Genomic DNA, 21,663 nt, shown 5'->3' on the forward strand with positions numbered 1-21,663 from the left:
TGGTGAACAGGTCAGGGTTCCATAGCCGCAGGCAGAACAGACAAAACTGGAGCAGCAGCACGACCAAGTGGACTGGGGACAGCAAGGAGTCATCAGGCCAGGTAGACCTGAGGCAAGGACCCAGGGCTCAGGTTCTCCTGGAGGAGAGGGAGAGAGAGAGAATTAGAGGGAGCATACTTAAATTCACACAGGACACCAGATAAGACAGGAGAAATACTCCAGATATAACAGTAGCCCCCCGACATTGCAGCATAAATACTGGAGGCTGAGACAGGAGGGGTCGGGAGACACTGTGGCCTCCCCTGACGATACCCCCAGACAGGAACAACCAGGCAGGATATAACCTCACCCACTTTGCCAAAGCACAGCCCCCACACCACTAGAGGGATATCTTCAAACCATCAACCTACTACCCTGCGACAAGGCTGAGTATAGCCCATCAAGATCTCCCCCACGGCACAAACCCGAGGGGGTGCCAACCCAGACAGGAAGGTCACATCAGTGACTCAACCCACTCAAGTGACGCACCCCTCCAACAGACGGCATGGAATAGCACCAATAAGCCAGTGACTCAGCCCCCGTAATAGGGTTAGAGGCAGAGAATCCAGTTGGAGAGAGGGGAACCGGCCAGGCAGAGACAGCAAGGGCGGTTCATAACTCCAGTGCCTTTCCATTCACTTTCACACTCCTCTGCCAGACTACACTCAATCATAGGACCTGCTGAAGAGATAAGTCTTCAATAACGACTTAAAGGGCGAGACCGAGTCTACATCTCTCACATGGGTAGGCAAACCAATCCATAAAAATGGAGCTCTGTAGGAAAAAGCCCTGCCTCCAGCTGTTTGCTTAGAAATTCTAGGGACAATAAGGAGGCCTGCGTCTTGTTACCGTAGTGTATGTGTAGGTATGTACGGCAGGACCAAATCAAAGAGATAGGTAGGAGCAAGCCCATGTAATGCTTTGTAGGTTAGCAGTAAAACCTTGAAATCAGCCCTTGCCTTAAAAGTAAGCCAGTGTAGAGAGGCTAGCACTGGAGTAATATGATCACATTTTTGGGTTCTAGTAAAGATTCTAGCAGCCGTGTTTAGCACTAACTGAAGTTAATTTTGTGTTTTATCCGGGCATTGCAGTAGTCTAAACTAGAAGTGACAAAGGCATGGATTAAGTTTTCTGCATCATTTTTGGACAGAAAGTTTCTGATTTTTGCAATGTTATGTAGATGGAAAAAAGCTGTCCTTGAAATAGTCTTGATATGTTCGTCAAAAGAGAGATTAGGGTCCAGAGTAAAGCCAAGGTCCTTCACAGTTTTATTTGAGACGACTGTACAACCATCAATATTCATTGTCAGATCTAACAGAAGATATCTTTGTTTCTTGGGACCCAGAACTAGCATCTCTGTTTTGTCCGAGTTTAAAAGTAAAAAAAATTGCTGCCATCCACTTTCTTATGTCTGAAACACAGGCTTTCAAGGAGGGCAATTTTGTGGCTTCACCATGTTTCATTAAAATGTACAGCTGTGTATTGTCCGCAAAGCAGTGAAAGTTTACATTATGTTTCAGAATGACATCACCGAGAGGTCAAATATATAGTGAAAACAATAGTGGTCCTAAAACGGAACCTTGAGGAACACCAAAACTTACAGTTGATTTGTCAGAGGACAAACCATCCACAGAGACAAACTGATATCTTTCCGAAAGATAAGATCTAAACCAGGCCAGAACTTGTCCATATAGACCAATTTGGGTTTTCAATCTCTCCAAAAGAATGTGGTGATCGATGGTGTCAAAACCAGCACTTAAGGTCTAGGAGCACGAGGACAGATGCAGGGCCTTGGTCTGACGCCATTAAAAGGTAATTTACCACCTTCACAAGTGCAGTATCAGTGCTATGATGGGGTCTAAAACCAGACTGAAGCATTTCGCATACATTGTTTGTCTTCAGAAAGGCAGTGAGTTGCTGCGCAACACATTTTTTGAGGAGAATGGGAGATTCGATATAGGCTGAAAGTTTTTTTTTCTGGGTCAAGGTTTGGCTTTTTCAAGAGAGGCTTTATTACTGTCACTTTTAGTGAGTTTGGTACACATCCAGTGGATAGGGAGCCGTTTATTATGTTCAACATAGGAGGGCCAAGCACAGGTAGCAGCTCTTTCAGTAGTTTAGTTAGAATAGGGTTCAGTATACAGCTTGAAGGTTTAGAGGCCATGACTATTTTCATGAATGTGTCAAGAGATATAGGATTAAAATATTTGAGTGAGAAATACGCAGATTTAAACAGGAGTCCGTCATTTGCTTTCTAATGATCATGATCTTTTCATCCAAGAAACTTGTGAATTTGTCACTGCTGAAGTGAAAGCCATCCTCTCTTGGGGAATGCTCGTTTTTAGTTAGCTTTGCGACAGTATCAAAAATAAATTTAGGATTGTTCCTATTCTCCTCAATTAAGTTGGAAAAATAGGATGATCAAGCAGCAGTGAGGGCTCTTCGATGTTGCATGGTACTGTACTTCCAAGCTAGTCAGAAGACTTCCAGTTTGGTGGAGCACCATTTCCGTTCCAATTTTCTGGAAGCTTGCTTCAGGACTCAGGTATTTTTTGTATACCAGGGAGCTAGTTTCTTATGACAAATGTTTTTGGTTTTTAGGGGTGCGACTGCATCTAGGGTATTGCGCATGATTACATTTAGTTCCTCAGTTAGGTGGTTAACCGTTTTCTGTACTCTGACGTCCTTGGGTAGGTGAAGGGAGTCTGGAAGGGCATCTAGGAGTCTTTGGGTTGTCTGAGAATTCATAGCACAGCTTTTGATGATTGTCACGTATACTCCCTCTCCAGTGCTCTAGGTCACCAGGCTGCTCATGATGGCGCACACCTGTCACCATTGTAACACGCACTAGCGCATCGTCAGACTCACTTGGACTCCATCACCTCCCTGATTACCTTCCATATATATGTCCCTCCCTTTGGTTCCTTCCCCAGGCGTTATTGTTTTTGTTTCAGTTTCATGTCTGTGTGTTGTTAGTGTTTCTTGTTTTTATTATGTTCTGTTAATTTATTAAATATTCACTCCCTGTACTTTCTTCCTGACTCTCAGCGCACATCATTACAGAATAACGCCTCACCTAAGGGAAGTATCAGGGAATGTTTTTTTTGTTTTTTTGTGGTGGAAGGTATGTCGGGTCCGGGTGTCAGGACCGGACGTGATCCCCGGGATTGTCCCATTGGTCGGCGTCCTGTGGCTGGGGCCGCGCGACAGGGAGGGGGTACTGTCAAGTATACTCCCTCTCCTGTGCTCTAGGTCACCAGGCTGCTCATGATGGCGCACACCTGTCCCCATTGTTACGCGCACTAGCGCATCATCAGACTCACCTGGACTCCATCATCTTCCTGATTATATGGTCACCAGTGTAACCAGGAGGGGAGGCCTCATTTAACACAGTAAATTCATCAGGCTTAAGCCATGTTTCAGTCAGGCCAATCACATCAAGATTATGATCAGTGATCAGGGATAACTTAATTGACTATAACTGCCTTAGAAGTGAGGGATCTAACATTAAGTTTTGATTACAATACTGGGTGGGGTGAATATATTTTATATGACTTACATGATTTTTTGTTAACTAGTAAATAGTAGCCGACAGCAAAGTGTGTTTATATAATTTCTAACTCGTTAACAATTTCTGCTTGTTAGTTTTTGCTACCATGTGGGTTTTAGCTTGCTTGAGCCTGCTAACTGAGGAGTATTAATTCACCTGTTTCCAAACATGTTTCATTTTAAAACAGGTATCTTACAAAGGAGCTGTTTAATCTAACTGCTTAACTATTATCTGTACATGGAATTGCATTTGAGTTTTTTTTACTCATTGTTTTCTCATCTTTACAGGAAAATTCCACGGGCACTATCTGATGTGTGGAGACATTTCACTGCAGCTAATGTAGAAGGAAAATCTGTGTACGTTTGCAAATACTGTGCCAAATCATATGTGAAGAATGCAACAAAGATGCAGAATCATCTCACCAAGTGCATAAAGTTCCCTCAGTGCTCACAAGAAGCAACCTCTGACAAAAGTCCTTCTGCTTCTATTTGAGGTGAAAATGATGAATCAGACATCTTATTGACAGTAACAGCTCATGGTCCTCCTGGAATCAGAAGTTTTTTTGACTCAATGGAGGTACGTAGTCAGAGAAATGCTGATAAATGTCTTGCTCGAGCTGTGTATGCAACTGGTTCACCTCTGATGCTAACAGGCAATGCGTATTGGGAGAGATTTCTGAATGTCCTTCGCCCAGCATACACCCCTCCAACCAGACATGCTTTAAGTATTCATTTGCTGGATGCAGAGTTCAACAGAGTTCAAGTGAAGGCCAAGCAAATCATAGAGAAAGCAGACTGTATTACAATCATCTCTAAAGGGTGGTCGAATGTTCGTGAGTAGGAATAATTAACTACATAATCTCCACCCCTCAACCAGTATTCTACAAGAGCACAGACACAAAGGACAACAGACACACCAGTCTCTACATTGCAGATGAGCTGAAGGCAGTCATAAATGACCTTTCACCACAGAAGGTATTTGCACTGGTGACAGACAATGCTGCGAACATGTAGGCTGCTTGGTCAAAAGTGGAGGAGTCCTACCCTCGCATCAGACCTATTGGCTGTGCATTCAATCTGCTCATCAAGGACATCATGGGACTGAAAACAATGGATACACTCTACAAGAGAGCCAAGGAAATGGTTAGGTATGTGAAGGGTCATTAAGTTATATCAGCAATCTACCTCACCAAGCAAAGTGAGAATAAGAGCACCACATTGAAGCTGCCCAGAAACACCCGTTCGGGTGGTGTTGTCATCATGTTTGACAGTCTCCTATAAGGAAGGAGTCTCTCCAAGAAATGCCCAAAACACAGTCTGCCGATATGGACAGCCCCATCAAAGGGATCCACCTGGATGATGTATTTTGGGAGAGAGTGGTAATCAGCCGGGACCTCCTGAAACATGGAGTAGTAGCCATTTCACAGATTGAGGGAGACAATGCCATCCTGTCTGATGTTCAGACTCTGCTTGCAGATGTAAGAGAATAAATACATACTGCCAACCCCCACTTCACTGTTGCTCCAAGCAGAGGAAACTGCAATTCTGAAATACATCAAAAAGCGTGAAGACTTCTGCCTGAAGCCCATACACGCCGCAGCGTACATGTTGGACCCCAAGTATTCTAGAAAGAGCATCATGTCTGGTGCAGAGATCAACCAGGCCTATGGTGTCATCCCTACCGTGTCTTGCCACCTTGGCCTGGATGAGGGCAATGTTCTTGGCAGTCTTGCAAAGTAGACTTCCAAGCAAGGCCTTTGGGATGGAGATGCAATATGGCAGCCGTGCCAACACATCTCATCAGCCACCTGGTGGAAGTGACTTTGTGGATCTGAGGCTCTTTCCCATGTTGCTTCCATCTTCCTCCAAATCCCGCCAATATCAGCCGCCTGAGAGCACAACTGGTCCTTGTTTTGGAACACAAACACCAAAGCACGCAACAGGCTGACCAATACAAGGGTTGAAAAATTAGTGGCCATCAGGGCAAATTTGAGACTGACAACCAGCCATCCTAAACAAGGTTGGAAAGTGACAGTAAAGATGAGGCCTTAAAGTCTGATGTTCAAGAGGTGGACATTGAGGAGGTCCAGGGAGAAGACATGGAAGCCTGAGAGGAAGACAACCAAAGCTTTAGTTTCTAGACTATCATTTTACAGATGTATTTTGAAATGTTTTTGGGAGATGCAATGGATCATTGGGGATCATTCAATATTCCCTTTCTTTTGTTGTTCAGTGAAATCATCCCATGTGAAGAGTCAACTGATTTAATTAAAGTTAAATTGGTAACTAAATAGTTTTTGAACATTTCTATTGAAAGGATTTAATAATTTGCAATTGTCTACTTATGATAAGGTAAAAGGTTTATGTTTCTGTCTCCATATGATATTGTAAATATATCCAATGCAAAAAAACATCTACATTTAAATGGTATTAATATTAATTTGCAAATATTTCCGTTAATTCCAATATATTCCTGTTAATTCTCACGGAAAGTTTCCACCTCTGAATATTCCCCAAATTGTGCAACCCTATTCAAATGTAGGAACTGGGTTCTACAGTTAGAACCCCTGCTTTGTCTGGCTCCACACCCATCCCGCAACAAGTCAGTGTATCAATCTGAAAATGTGCACACACTGCTGCCATCTAGTGGCCATAATCTAAATTGCGCCTAATCTGCAATATTACATTATGGCCTTTCTCTTGCATTTCAGATGATGATGATGGAACAAAATAAATAAAACAAATGCATGTTTTTTGGTTTGTATTCTCTTTTACCAGATCTAATATGTTATATTCTCCTACATTAATTTAATATTTCCACAACCTTCAAAGTGTTTCCTTTCAAATGGTAGGGTCCTGATCCAGGTCCTGATCTATAGGCAGTTAGATTTGGGTATGTCATTTTAGGCGAAAACTGCAAAAAAGGGCACGATCCTTAAGAGGTTTTTAAGCAAGTCAGCCGTGTCAGCTATGTTTTTAAAAAGGCAGTAAATGAGGCTGAATGAACTGTTTCTCTGCCAGACAAGTCTCCGCTAATAGCCAGGTGTAGTGGTGGTAATTTTGACCCACCAAGATTTACATGCTAAAATCACCACTTCCTATGCCTGGTGATGCTCCTTGTTTCAGTTACTCAAATGCAAAGCAAACAAAAATTAATATGTTGTTACTGCTGAATTATACAATGTAATGTTTTAGTAAGCTACCTGGTCATTTCTGTAGGCATGCTATGTAATATAAACTATTTAGTTTACATCTTATTGATATAGCTGACTACAAAAGTAAAATCTTGAACATTTAAAAAGTATATATATAATAAAGTATCTAACCATGTGTGTAACAACTTGATTGGAAAGAACTGCATCAGGCAGCAACAGTAGAATCAGCAATCCTCCCCAAAAATGTTTTACTCACAAAGTAAACTGTATTGAATGATGCTGCATTCTTAACCTAGTGGGAAGGTGATATTTACCACATACGACTGGGAAAAATCCACTTAAACACCCCTCCAACTGGTAATTACTAGTGGGTTAAATTGGTCCGGGTCCCGCCGGCTCCATGACCTGGCACCTATGATCCAAATGAGAGCCAAGCCGAGCTGAGACCTGGTCCCTTTCGTGAGCCTGTTCGAATTATCGAATGAAAAATTGTTGTCCACATGTAATTTCCCACAGCCAACAACACGAGTAAGCAACAGCTACATCAGACAACCCCATAGTAGAAAAGTTTACCTGTTCACTTGTTCAGCCTGTCGCATTCTATGCAAGAAAATAATATTCCTCTGGAGGAACATTCAAATTGCTCATGCAGCAAAGGGAGAGAAATATGCACGCCCAGTCATTGTAGACTCCAGAATTCTTATTGCAGTTGCAGGAAAACATACCTTTGAAAGTAGTTTTGATGGCCATTGTTAAAAGAGGAGGATCACTTAGCTTTCTAGTATTACTAGGTTACACTTAGCCTATTTCTCAAGCCTTAGGAATTAGTCAAATGCAACATTTTTGAACCAGTGTTTTTAGCAGCAGCATAGTTTATGTGTGTCAGGGAGAGCCAATGGTGTTGAATGCATTGGGAAGACCAGGGCTAAATGTAAAAAGGGTCAGGTGTATAACAGGTAGGCCTACATTATATGACTTGCCTAGTTAAATAAAGGTTAAATATAATAATATTCACAGTACATGATCCTTGGTTTGCCAGTGGAAGGTTTTTCGGGGGACATGCAAAATATTCAAATCAAATTTTATTTGTCATATGCTCCGAATACAAAAGGTGTAGACCATACAGTGAAATGCTTACTTACAAGCCCTTGACCAACAATGCAGTTTAAAGAGATAATACATAAAAATATAAGAAATAAAAGTGACAAATAATTAAAGAGCAGCTGTAAAATAACAATAGCGAGGCTATATACAGGGGGTACCGGTACAGAGTCAATGTGCGGGGACACCGGTTAGTTGAGGTAATTGAGGTAGTATATACATGTGGGTAGAGATTTTAAAGTGACATATGCATAGATAATAACAGAGAGTAGCAGCAGCGTAGAAGAGGGGTGGTGGGGGGGGGGTGCAAGTAGTCTGGGTAGACATTTGATTAGATGTTCAGGAGTCTTATGGATTGGGGGTAGAAGCTGTTAAGAAGCCTCTTGGACCTAGACTTGGCACTCCGGTACCACTTGACGTGCGGTAGCAGAGAGAACAGTCTATGACTAGGGTGGCTGGAGTCTTTGACCATTTTTAGGGTCTTACTCTGACACCGCCTGGTAAAGAGGTCCTGGATGACAGGAAGCTTGGCCCCAGTAATGTAATGGGCCGTACGCACCACCCTCTGTGGTGCCTTGCGGTCAGAAGCAGAGCAGTTGCCATACCAGGCAACCCATCAGAATGCAGCTGTAGAACCTTTTGAAGATCTGAGGACCCATGCCAAATCTTTTGAGTCTCCTGAGGGGGAATAGGTTTTGTCGTGCCCTCTTCACGACTGTCTTGGTGTGCTTAGACCATGTTAGTTTGTTGGTGATGTGGACACCAAGGAACTTGAAGAACTCAACCTGATCCACTACAGCCCTGTCGATGAGAATGGGGGCGTGCTCGGTCCTCCTTTTCCTGTAGTCCACAATCATCTCCTCGGTCTTGATCACATTGAGGGAGGGGTTGTTGTCCTGGAACCACACAGCCAGGTCTCTGACCTCCTCCCTATATGCTGTCTTGTCGTTGTTGGTGATCAGGCCTACCACTGTCATCGGCAAACTTAATGATGGTGTTGGAGTCGTGCCTGGCCGTGCAATCATGAGTGAACAAGGAGTACTGGAGGGGACTGAGCATGCACCCCTGAGGGGCCCCTGTGTTGAGGATCAGCATGGCGGATGTGTTGTTACCTACCCTTACCACCTGGGGGCTGCCCATCAGGAAGTCCAGGATCCAGTTGCAGAGGGAGGTGTCCCACGGTCCTTAGCTTAGTGATGAGCTTTGAGGGCACTATGGTGTTGAATGCTGAGCTGTAGTCAACGAATGGCATTCTAACACAGGTGTTCCTTTTGTCCACGTGGGAAAGGGCAGTGTGGAATGCAATAGAGATTGCATCATCTGTGGATCTGTTGGTGCGGTATGCAAATTGTCTAGGGTTTCTGGGATAACGGCTTAGATGTGAGCCATGACCAGCCTTTCAAAGCACATCATGACTACAGACGTGAGTGCTACAGGTCGGTAGTCATTGAGGCAGGTTACCTTAGTGTTCTTGGGCACAGGGACACTGTTGGTCTGCTTGAAACATGTTGGAACTACAGACTCAGACAGGGAGAGGTTGAAAATGTCAGTGAAGACACTTGCCAGTTGGTCAGTGCATGCTCGGAGCACAGATTCATGTAATACGTCTGGCCCTGCGGCCTTGGGAACGTTGACCTGTTTAAAAGTCTTACTCTCATTGGCTGCGGAGAGCGTGATCACACAGTCGTTTGGGATCAGCTGGTGCTCTCATGCATGTTGAAGTGTTACTTGCCTCGAAGCGAGAATAGAAGTAATTTAGCTCATACGGTAGGCTCGTGTCACTGGGCTGCTCTCAGCTGTGCTTCCCTTTGTAATCTGTAATCGTTTGCAAGCCCTGCCACATCGGACGAACATCGGAGCCGGTGTAGTACGATTCGATCTTAGTCCTGTATTGGCGCTTTTCCTGTTTGATGTTTCGTCGGAAGGCATAGCGAGTTTTCTTATAAGCTTCCGGGTTAGAGTCCCGCACCTTGAAAGTGGCAGCTCCAGCCTTTAGCTCAGTGAGGATGTTGCCTGTAATCCATGTCTTCTGATTGGGGTATGTACATACAGTTCCTGTGGGGACAACGTCGTCCTCAATGCACTTATTGATGAAGCCAGCGACTGATGTGGTGTACTCCTCAATGCCATCTGAAGAATCCCGGAACATATACCAGTCTGTGCTAGCAAAACAGTCCTGTAATTTAGCATCTGCTTCATCTGACCACTTTTTAATTGACCAAGTCACTGGTCCTTCTTGCTTTAATTTTGAGTATAAGCAGGAATCAGGAGGATAGAATTATGGTCAGATTTTCCAAATGGAGGGCGAGAGAGAGCTTTGTACGCGTCTCTGTGTGTGGAGTAAATGTGGTCTTATTTTCCCTCTGGTTGCACATTTAACATGCTGATAGAAATTAGGTAAACCGGATTTAAGTTTCCCTGCATTAAAGTCCCCGGCCACTACGAGCGCCACCTCTGGATGAGCGTTTTCCTGTTTGCTTATGGCGGCATACAGCTCATTGAGTGCAGTCTTAGTGCCAGAATTGGTCTGTGGTGGGATGTAGACAGCTACGAAAAATACAGATGAAAACTCTCTCGGTAGATAGTATGGTCCACAGCTTATCATGACATACTCTACCTCAGGCGAGCAAAACCTCGAGACTTCCTTAGTTATCATGCACCAGCTGTTGTTTACATACATACATAGACCGCCACCCTTTGTCTTACCATAGGCTGCTGTTATATCCTGCCGATACAGTGTACAATCCACCAGCTGTATGTTATTCATGTCGTTGTTCAGCCACGACTCGGAGAAACATAAGATATTACAGTTTTTAATATCCCGTTGGTAGGATATACGTGCTTTTAGTTCGTCCAATTTATTATCCAGCGATTGTACGTTGGCCAGTAGTATGGATGGCAAAGGCAGATTAGCCACTCTTCGGCAGAACCTCACAAAGCACCTCAAACTCTTTCCGTGATACCTCTTCCGTCTTTTTCTCCTGCGCATGAAGGGAATGAAGGCCTGTTCGGGTGTCTGGAGTAAATCCCTCTCGTCCGACTCATTAAAGAGAAATTCTTCATCCAGTTCAAGGTGAGTAATCGCTGTTCTGATGTCCAGAGGCTCTTTTCGGTCATAAGAGACGGTAGCAGCAAAATTATGTACAAAATAAGTTACAAACAATGCGAAAAAAAAATAAGAAATATCACGGTTGGTTAAGAGCCCATGAAACGGCAGCCATCCTCTCCGGACCCGTTTTATTAAGCTATATGTTGCTGTAACTAGCAACGAGATAGCCTGGTGTTTAGACTTTAGAGTTTGTGATCTAGCTAATCATTAGCCAAATGTAATAATTTCAGATGGGTAACCCTCAGTCTATTAATTTATAGCCACTATGCTGCATCAGGTGGACTACATCAGGTGATAATGCTTATAGCTAAATACCACCTGCCTGATAATATGGACAAATATGTTATGGAATATTGTTCACTGTAATTACAAAAGAAACAATCTCACTGACCCACAGCTCTTTTTGGTTGTGTTCCCCTGCTCAGACTTTGCATGCATCAAGCAATGGTTGCATGCAACATCATCGACTGTCTCTTCAACTGATAGATTGCTATAACATAATATTTGGTTAGCTGATACTTAAAATACCTATCCAGGTGTTGTAAAAAGTTAAATTGCACTATAGTAAACAGCAGCGCAGAGAAAAATCTGAAGCAATTATTTCAATGAAAAGAAAGAGAGAGAAGAGTGGATGGGGGACCGTTGAGCAATGCGAGCATTCGCAAGGGAGCTGAACAGGGCAGGACTAAAGTTTGGTAAAGCTGAACTTTATGCAAATCCTCTGCGATATCGCTACACGAACAGAGTATGTGAGCAGAGTTGAGTGGTCGAAAATCCCAATCATCGATCATGGAGCGGTGCTTTCGCACTGCTCCTGCACTGCTCCTGCGCTCCACATTCAACGCTCCGCTAAAAAACGCTACTTACTCACAGGGAAAAAAAGGACTATTCAAATTCGGGCCTTTCGCTAAAATCACCATTTAGCCAACAACCATCTATTTTTGGGAATACGTGGACCTACCATTTGGTTTTTAAGTATTGAAATCAAACAGTATGATTTGAATGAAAAGTATTTTAATAAACAATATGAAAAGTTTACTGTAAGAAGAGCTCATCATTTCCAATAGGCTACATGTAATAGTAAACAACACAATAACACTCTAAATAGGTCAAGAAGGAACGAAAATGAATTATTTAGGCTACATTATTAGCATATTATTTTTATTATTTCAAGGCTATAGCCTACAAAGAAATACAATGTGAAGTATTTACAAGTCTGTCAGGAACAGTAAGTGCTCAGCATTACATCTTAAGGATCGGACCCTTTTTTTTCAATTTTCGCCTAAAATGACATACCCAAAACAAACTGCCTGTAGCTCAGAACCTGAAGCAAGGATATGTATATTATTGATACCATTTGAAAGGAAACACTTTGAAGTTTGTGGAAACATGAAATGAATGTAGGAGAATATAACACATTAGATCTGGTAAAAGATAATACAAAGAAAACATTATTTTTTTGTTCCATCATCTTTGAAATGCAAGAGAAAGGCCATTATCTGACTTAGGACTCTAGGCACAATTTAGATTTTGGACACTAGTGCAAAGTTTTAGACTGATCCAATGAACCATTGCATTTCTGTTCAAAATGTTGTATCAAGTCTGCCCAAATGTGCCTAATTGGTCAATATATACATTTTCAAGTACAAGTGCACTCTCCGCAAACAATAGCATTTTATGTTTTCATTAATCACTACTGTAAATTGGAGAGTGCAGTTAGATTAACAAGAATTTACGCTTTCTGTCCATATAAGACATGTCTATGTCTTGGGAAATGTTCTTGTTACTTACAACGTCATGCAAATCCCATTAGCACGTTAGCTCAACCGTCCCGAGGGTGGGACACTGATCCTGTAGAGATCCTTACAATATTTTGTTGTATTAAATCATTATAGCCTATACATTGTGCATATAGGCTGTGACTTACTTAGAATTATATACAAATGTAACTAAAAATGCCTTATTAGGCTCAGTCTACAGTGTCTTTGAATTCACTTTTAGAAACACGAGTTTGGCCAGAGTCTGTGGCTTCAGGCTCACGCGATGGTGCCTGGAAAGAATGCCAGCAGCGGAGAATAGACCCTCTCCGTGCCTGCAGAGCAACTGAGGATGCTATACACCCTTCGGGACACTCTTGCCAGGCTGGACGGAATGTTGAGTTGTTTTAAAAAAATTCTGAAGGTAGGCCTAAAGGTTTTTAAAATAACCCTATCAAAATGGAAAGCTCGTTGAAAGAGGTAATATGTCAAATCAAATTTCAAATCAAATGTATTTATATAGCCCTTCTTACATCAGCTGATAGCTCAAAGTGCTGTACAGAAACCCAGCCTAAAACCGCAAACAGCAAGCAATGCAGGTGTAGAAGCACGGTGGCTAGGAAAAACTCCCTAGAAAGGCCAAAACCTAGAAAGAAACCTAGAGAGGAAACAGGCTATGAGGGGTGGCCAGTCCTCTTCTGGCTGTGCCGGGTGGAGATTATAACAGAACATGGCCAAGATGTTCAAATGTTCATAAATGACCAGCATGGTCAAATAATAATAATCACAGTAGTTGTCGAGGGTGCAACAAGTCAGCACCTCAGGAGTAAATGTCAGTTGGCTTTTCATAGCCGATCATTAAGAGTATCTCTACCGCTCCTGCCGTCTCTAGAGAGTTGAAAACAGCAGGTCTGGGACAGGTAGCACCTCCGGTGAACAGCCGCAGGCAGAACAGTTGAAACTGGAGCAGCAGCACGGCCAGGTGGACTGGGGAAGGCAAGGAGTCATCACGCCAGGTAGTCCTGAGGCATGGTCCTAGAGCTCAGGTCCTCCGAGAGAGAGAGAGAAAGAAAGAGAGAAAGAGAGAATTCGAGAGAGCATACTTAAATTCACACAGACTGACCCTAGCCCCCGGACACATAAACTACTGCAGCATAAATACTGGAGGCTGAGACAGGAGGGGTCAGGAGACATATGTCAGGCCTATTGGGCCCCCCAAAAAATGATAGCCTATTGCATAGATAATAGAACGAAAATTAATTAAACTTTTAAGAGATCAGATTTTTGGTTTAAAAACACTTTTCTACAGTGACATACTTAGCTAGCAACCCACCTCCTAACATTCTGTATGGGCACTTACAACATCATGCTTTTGGGATATGTGTCTTTTCAGATTCCACAACGATTCTTTAATTGTGGACACTATATCACCGCACTCCCTCTTTTGCGCTTGGTCCTCCTCATCTTTGTAAGTCACCTTGATTTTACACCTGTGTGCTCCTCTTCGCTCTGCTCCCGCTCCGTTCCGCTCACATAGTCTGAATGCAAGTGATCAATCGAAGCTCACCATAACTTCCAACCCCTACTGGATTGGCTGACGATGCATAGCACTACCTAGCTTGCTTGCTACCTTGTTAGCACCCACATGAAGGTGAGGCTAGCGCGGTTATGCGAGTGCCGCTTGTAATAGTGTAAATGAGCGGTGATGCCCCATTTCCACATAACATGATAATTTGGATAGCCGCAGTAGCTTCGTCCTCATGTGTGTGCTAGCAAGCAGGCTAGGGTATCAACAGCCATTACAGTAGGGGCTGGAAGCTATAGTGACCTTCGATTGGTCGACAGTGCCACAATGTCTTGGAGTATTACCAAAACATTCAGCTGTCCCAAACGTTGATCCTACCATGTTCAGGCTCCCTCACATCGCCCAACTGTCCCTCCGCCCACTTCACTGACTTCCCTCAATTCAAAATGAATGGGGCTCCGTTGTTTTATCACCCCAACATGTTATGTGGAAATGCACTGTAACATCTAGCATGTGTTACCAACGCCTGGGCAGACGAACGCGCCATTTGAAAGACAGCTTGCCATTTCAATGCTTCATAAAATACTTTTTAAGAACAAAAGATAGTCAACTTCAACGATTTCGTCATTCAGTCACTTAATAATCACAATTTTATGAATGTTTTTCGAATGCATATTTTAGGAGTCATTTTTAGAAGTGTTGTATACCACCAATTTACGTTTATTTAGTTGTACTGCTGTTTTCACATGCTGAAGATGGAACAACCTACACAGTTCAACGTTCTGTGATGCAGTCTTTGATGTTACGTATTTCCCTCTCCACTCCTCCCCTTTCAGGAAAAAAATATTTGTATCCGGAAATTAATAAACTCGTGATGTCAGGAGGTAGCTAAGCATCCCGATGACTAGCTTGTTAGCTAGCTAACTACTTTTACGCATAAGATTTCAACTGTTTTGAAATGTCGACAGTTAGTTACATAGTAAGAGAGGTTTTCATCGACGGAAGTGGGATTACTAAAGTTTACGAAAAAACGGTTGATTTAACCGCTGACGGGTTCCAGCTAGCAACATCCGCAGTCTGAGTTGAGATTTGTGCTAGCGTTAGCGCCGCATCGAATACCTTCTCTGCTCTGTAGACATGATGCAACGAATGTTGGAACAAGTGACAGATTTCGTGGACTTTACTAGAGGTACAGATTTAAACGAGTATCTAAGACAGACGTATTCGAATAACAGAAGTTGCAAAAACAATCTATCAGATGTGCGCGTGAGCCCAGATGGACGCCACATTCACGTCATTCTCCGCAAACCCAAGGTTGGTCTCATGACTTTTGACAAATATCAGAGACCGCAGCAGATCCAGAGCCAAAAGCACCTAGATTTGGGGATGACTCGGGCTGTGCCCATTGTGGATATTGTATATTTTGACGACAAAAACAGAGACGGCGGTGTTGCGCTGTTAGCTGTCATATTCGAGAATGGAAAAGCAGAGTTTTGGAAATTTCTGGAACTCAAAGGGGGGTGGCATCCCCTGCACACCGCGGACCTTTGCAACAGCCCCCGGGCTAAAGTAATCTCTGTGTCGGCCAGTCAGAACTACATCGTCTGGTGTGAGGAGCGGCCACCGTCAGAGAGTTCATTACTTGTCAATGAGACCCACAAGTTCAGGTACTGCATCTGCAAACGAACCTATGAGGTGGAGGAAATGGCTGTCAGTTTAGGGGGCATGAAAATTGCTCTGCACAACAACCCCCGCTACAACGTCATCAGCTCAGGTGAGAATGTTTACCTACTACCTGATTTGAAAGACAAATCCACCATGTCCCTCTCCAAATTCTTTCTCATGTGGTCCCCCCGGTATGACACATTCAGAGTGAGCAGCACCTGTAAAGGTAATCTCCTCCGAAAAGACTCACCTTCTACTAAAGAATCTGACTTTAGAAGGTTGATAACAGACTGCACGGGATACCTATCAGCCCTTAGCCCCCCTGATATATATGGCTACTCCCCCACTGGCAGTGGAGGCCTGTTACTGCTGCTCAGCACAGGTTGGGTCAGTCTACTACAGAAGGATGGGGTGTTACGACAGATCTACAAACTAGCTGACAACTGCCTAGCCAGCAGCAGTGCCCATAACAGCCTGAACGTGTACCAGGACACCCTGGCTCTGACCATCGGACGGACCCTCTACCTGATTGACACTACGTGTGGTGTGGAGCTGGAGAAAATAGCCCTGAAGAGAGAGGGGCTACTCTACGTGAACAGGACCGAGAGGCAGGCACCACACCTGCTGTTAGAAACCGGCCTATTTGTAGTGACGCTCCGGGACGGCGACCCCTGGGGCCACGACTCTGACCCAAAGCAGAAGACCCCGTCCCTGGGTACTGGAGAGAGCATCAGCCCTGCAGCTCTACTGGTAGAGGCTGTGTTCGAGGAAGCCTGTAAGTATTACCAACAGAGAAGTCTCAGCAGCACTCGGCTCACTGTGGAGAAGTTAAAGAGAGGAGGGATGTTCCAGGCTCCTATCACTCTGGCAAACATCGTCGGAGACTACCTCCAGAGCAGGGGGGAGAGGGGAGTGGAGTTACCCCAGGGAGGAGGCAGGAGAGGACAGGAGAAGCTGCTCGGGTCCCTGGAGGCTGAACTGAAGGGGCTGGTCTCCCTAGAGGAGGTGAAGGGGGGATTGGTGAAGGAGAGGGAGGTGGAGGATGTGTGTGAGAGTCTAGTGCAGCAGGAGGTGGGGAGACTCCTCTTGTCGTCAGAGCTCGACCGAGACTCTCTACTCTACCTCAACTCCATCTTCAGCCTGTTCCCCGGTCAGGCCTGGAGGGCCACACAGAGCGCTCTGCAGCTACGCTGCAACGGAGAGGGCTCGCTCTCCTCTAAAGTGCCCCCGGAGGTCTGGAAGACTGTCCTCAGCCCTGTACAGGCCCCCACTGTCACCGCAAATCTGCCCTACACCAATGGCAACAGCCAGTCTAAACACAAGCCACCCAAACCTTGCCCCAGCACTGGCTCTAGTTTTAAACTTAGCCCCAGCCTTAGCTCCAACTCCAGCCCACCTGCCGCTAACTCGGCCCTGCCTGTCTTCGAGCTCCTGTGCCACTCCGTCTTCTGCTTCCAGCCCAGCTGGCTGCCCAGGTTCCTGGAGCTGGCCCAGCAGCAGCAGACCTCTGCAGGCTTGGGGATGGGTCTAGGCCTTGGTGGCTCCACCTGGAGCTACTCTGGAGGTAGGGGATTTGCAGAGAATGGAGAGAGCCTCCCCCTGTATAAACGCGCCCTTTCAGCTCTGCCTCTACCTGACCCCGGATCAGACCTGAAACAATACCCAGATTATGAACAAAACCAGGACTTGGAGGTGGATCTCCTTTTGGTGAGTGGTAGGCCAAACGCTGTCCTCCAGGCTCTGAGGATCTTGATGGGGAGACGACAGTGGGAGAGGGTAACCCAAGTGGCACAGCGGTTCTGCAGGCAGAGTCCCTTACTGAACAAAGAGATATTTACTACCTTACTGTGTGAGGTGGCCCAGCATCGAGACCTGGATCCATACCTAGACCTCCTCTGGGCTCTGTGTCCTGAAGATCTTACGGTCACGGCCATACTTAACATTGTGCTGAAAAATATACCCTCATCATCTTCCTTATCTACATCCTTCTCCCCCTCCTCAAATATCCCCCCCTCCTCTCCCTTTGCTGACCCCCAGTCCAGCCAGTTGACCTTTGGGTTGTTGAAGCCGTTGCTCAGTAAGGTTCTACAGAGAGAGACCAGGCCCAACCAGCGATATGCTGACATCCTCCAGTCGCCCTCGTTCCCCCCTCCCACGCCCCCTCGTCAGGCTAAAGGACTGCCTAGGTCCACCACCGAGCCTAGCATAGGCTTAGATCTGCAGCACAATGATATCATCAGCAACATGGCGGCCATCTTGGATCAACACGACCCATCTAAACACAGGACTGTCCACGGGGGCAGGGTGACCTCCACTCCGAACCCCGACTGAGACGCACACACGCACACTGGTCTCTCACCCCATAACCCTTGTCTGACACTCCCACAACCTGTCAATCCTGCCATACTCAAAACACACACACGGTCTATTTCTGCTCTGTAGGGAAAAGTGCTCTTTGGCTGCGGCGATATCTTCATGTTACTCTACTTGATGTGCAGTGTTGGCTACGAAAACATTTTAACAGAATAAAAATAACAAAAAAAATATTGATACCATTATTGAGATTTCAGTTGATTGGTATAGGTAGTGGTGGGTTGTTAGATTGAGATTGTTTCTTCTACACTGAAGCAAGGACTGTGCCTGAACAACAAAATCAGTCAACAAAACAAAATGTCCTCTTTTAGGCAAGCTTCATTTGAGGTTTCTTTTCCGTTGTCAATCATAAGCAGATGAGTAACCATAGCTGACAGTTTACTTTCCGAACAAAATATTGCCTTAAAGTTATTCCAAGTTATTAAATGACTACTAAATATTACCATTGTACATACCTCTCTTTGATTTTCATTTTGTATTTTAAAATGTGTATATATGTGGTGTTATTTAAGTGTCATTGTGTGATCAGGAATGCACACAGATTAGAATGCTAGCTAAGAGTTGCCTTGCATTCGATAAACTCAGCCTTAATGGAAAGAACATTAATAGACTAATATACAGTATGTATTGATATTATGAACAGATTATTAAGTGTGCATGTTGCAGAGCTACCATTCTTGTATGTAATATGGTAGAACTCCATTAACTGTCCTCTTTTTTTTATTTTATTTTATCAACTTGCTCAATATTCATTCATTGTTGTGGGTCTTGTTCAGCAGGCACAAGACAGAACATGTTTTCCAACAGAAAATGTTTAAAAAGCTACAATGAACATTCTCACTGGTCATGTTCAGGTAGTGCCTCTTGTGCTTCAAAATGTTATTTTCTAATTCGTGCCTACTGTACACAACCTGGATCTTTTTTTTGCTTTCGCCAACTCTGTGTGTCATAATATCCCAGGTGGTTTACTGTACTTTAAACCTACTAAGAATCGAAAGCCCTTTGTCAGCCCATAGTGATACAGTTATCGGACCCTGACCCACAAACCTCTGTGTTGAATGTTTATTTGTTTAGAATATTTTGAACCCTTGGCTCTAGGGGGTAAAGGTTTCATCTCTGGGACGTGACTTCTGGGTTTAGTGTATGTTCCTCATAAAGTCAGTCAGCCGTCACGCTCAAACATGAACTATTTTACTGAACGTGTCTGTTTGAAAATAACATTGATATAATGACACCTTTTCCAGCAGCAGTGGAAAAGTTGTATAGTGAAACACGTTCTTTAAGAGATATACAGCTGCTTTTGGAGGAAAATGTTCAGTTGAAAAGTGTACATTTTCTTTCAGGGGTAGATTAATATTTCTATCTTTCTACTTCTTTAAACCCTTGTTGCATTCTCTCTTTCTCTTTTCATTATCTTCTCAACCCTCTCTTCAGTCTCTCCTCTGTCCACTCCAGTCTCTCTTTCTCCAGTTCCACCCAGCACATTCCTACCAAACTGCCCTGTAGAGCAGAGGTGATTCACTGTCTTCCGAGCTCCTGTAATTTCATTTGGGGTAACGCTGTTATGTCCTTAGTAGGGGTGGGGTAGGCCCAAACCAAAGCACATCTCACACACGGCACTCTGCACCAGGTCACGTCTCCCTGCATGGGCCAAGTGACTGTAATGTCGTTATGGATGTTAGACCCTCTTGTCTGTTTCTCCTAACATTTTCTCTCTCTCTGTCTATCCACTGTTGGAATTCGCTCTTTCTCCTGTTAACATTCCCCGTCTCCATTTCACCTCTGCTCTCGTTCTCCTCCTCTCTCTGTTTTCTGCTCCATGATTGACACACACAGAGGAGTTCATACTCTACATGCTGTATGTGTTTCTTCCCCATTGTCAGTATTACAGAACATCCTACTATCGTTTACTTGACATGTCTGAGTAAAATGTTAAAGTCTGGAGATCAAACCTTGTAAACGAAGCTTGTTTTAAAGTGCCTACATTTTTTATTTTATAGAAAGTGTTCTTTAGCATTTAGATTTAGAATCAAACTGATTCTTTAAATGTTTTGCACAGTGCAGTAGTCTGAGTCCCAGATATGTTTGTGCTGTCTTGCCAATGACATGTGAGTTGGAATGACAGTACAGACAAATCTTGGACTCAGGCTAACAGAGCTGTGGAACCACCTCTAAAGAATATAATTTGTTTCTGTAGTCCTATCCAGATATATTCTGTGAAGTTGGCGAAGCCTAACCTGGTTAAAACTGACTGAACACTGCGCTCACAAAAATACGGCCTGCTAAGGCACACAGTCAGTGACACTCCAGAATGCTACTGGAATGACTGAGTTCCTTCAGGCAGCTGCTGCTCCTCATTCACAACCTAGTGTCACATATCTGCTCTAATGCAGTCACCACCACTGTTATAGATACAGCCATCAGAAGCATGGATGTTGTGTGTGTGTGTGTGTGAGTGAGTGACATGGGGTAATTTGTTTAGCCTGATCATGTGACTCGGCCAGTTAAAACTGGTCGCCTGCTCCGAGAGACAAAGATGACTTCCTCTGTGCTGGAATTCTCCACCCATTTCCTTGAAGTGATTCAAGGAAAATCCCCCACGTAGATCAAACAGGATGTCATCAAACAGAGCATGGGATGTAATAACCCATAATAACCCATACTAACACCAGCCCTATGCTTTTAAATCTGCGGAGGAGTGCACTCCAGTGAAAAGGGTTGCTAATTGGGATGCCGGGTATGAGATGCTGTGACTTGTGATGACATTCTGTTAGTTTGATGTTTCACTGTGCATATGATAACTGACGAGACTATCCTAGTATGTCGGGTGCACATCTACAGTCCTTGGAGGGCCGCAATGGCAGTTTTTTTATTACTTTTAATCAGACTGTATACTCTCTCTGGCCAATTAGTGATCAATAAGTGAAACTAAAACCAGTAGGATTGCAGCCACCAATTTGACACCCCTGCAGTATGTGAGAATGGATGGATGTATAAAGCCTTAGCATAACAAGAAAATCACATCAAAACACCATCGCCTAGCATCCTGCTATTCAATCCAGACAGGTGAATGTGCTCAGAAACGGAAGTCTTTGTTTATTTGCCTTTGCCCCACTTTGACAGGTGGAGTTCCCCGTTTTTATTGCCCGTTATCAAATTGTGTCTCTTCCAGTCAGCTGTGATGACTGTTCCATGTACAGTACTTTAGCCTTCTGCAGTGTTTCACTTTCAGCCACACAGATATCAAATGTTTGAATGCAAAATGCGTGTGTTATTAAACCCAAGTTAAAACTTCTACATGGTCTCTGTTTGGTGTTTGCTATTTTGGAATATACGGTTTGATAGTATTGTGTTGTATTTTCTAATTTAGCTAACTGGCCGTTGTCCTGC

At 44.0% G+C, this 21,663-nt stretch overlaps 1 protein-coding gene across 1 annotated transcript; it reads left to right on the forward strand.

The window, feature by feature from the left end:
- The first annotated feature begins 15,071 nt into the window (after window positions 1–15,071).
- On the forward strand, window positions 15,072–21,570 carry LOC110502251 (HPS6 biogenesis of lysosomal organelles complex 2 subunit 3). The gene has a single exon (XM_021580144.2). The coding sequence runs from the start codon at window positions 15,373–15,375 to the stop codon at window positions 18,229–18,231; it is 2,859 nt and encodes a 952-aa protein (XP_021435819.2). The 5' UTR covers window positions 15,072–15,372; the 3' UTR covers window positions 18,232–21,570.
- Window positions 21,571–21,663: the final 93 nt, after the last annotated feature.

This window comes from Oncorhynchus mykiss, chromosome 23, assembly GCF_013265735.2.
Source record: "Oncorhynchus mykiss isolate Arlee chromosome 23, USDA_OmykA_1.1, whole genome shotgun sequence".
NCBI classification, from domain to species: Eukaryota; Metazoa; Chordata; class Actinopteri; order Salmoniformes; family Salmonidae; genus Oncorhynchus; species Oncorhynchus mykiss.

Bases quoted from the DNA above. Each gene is read 5' to 3' on its own strand.
- LOC110502251 (XM_021580144.2), top strand. From the start codon at position 15,373: ATGATGCAACGAATGTTGGAACAAGTGACAGATTTCGTGGACTTTACT.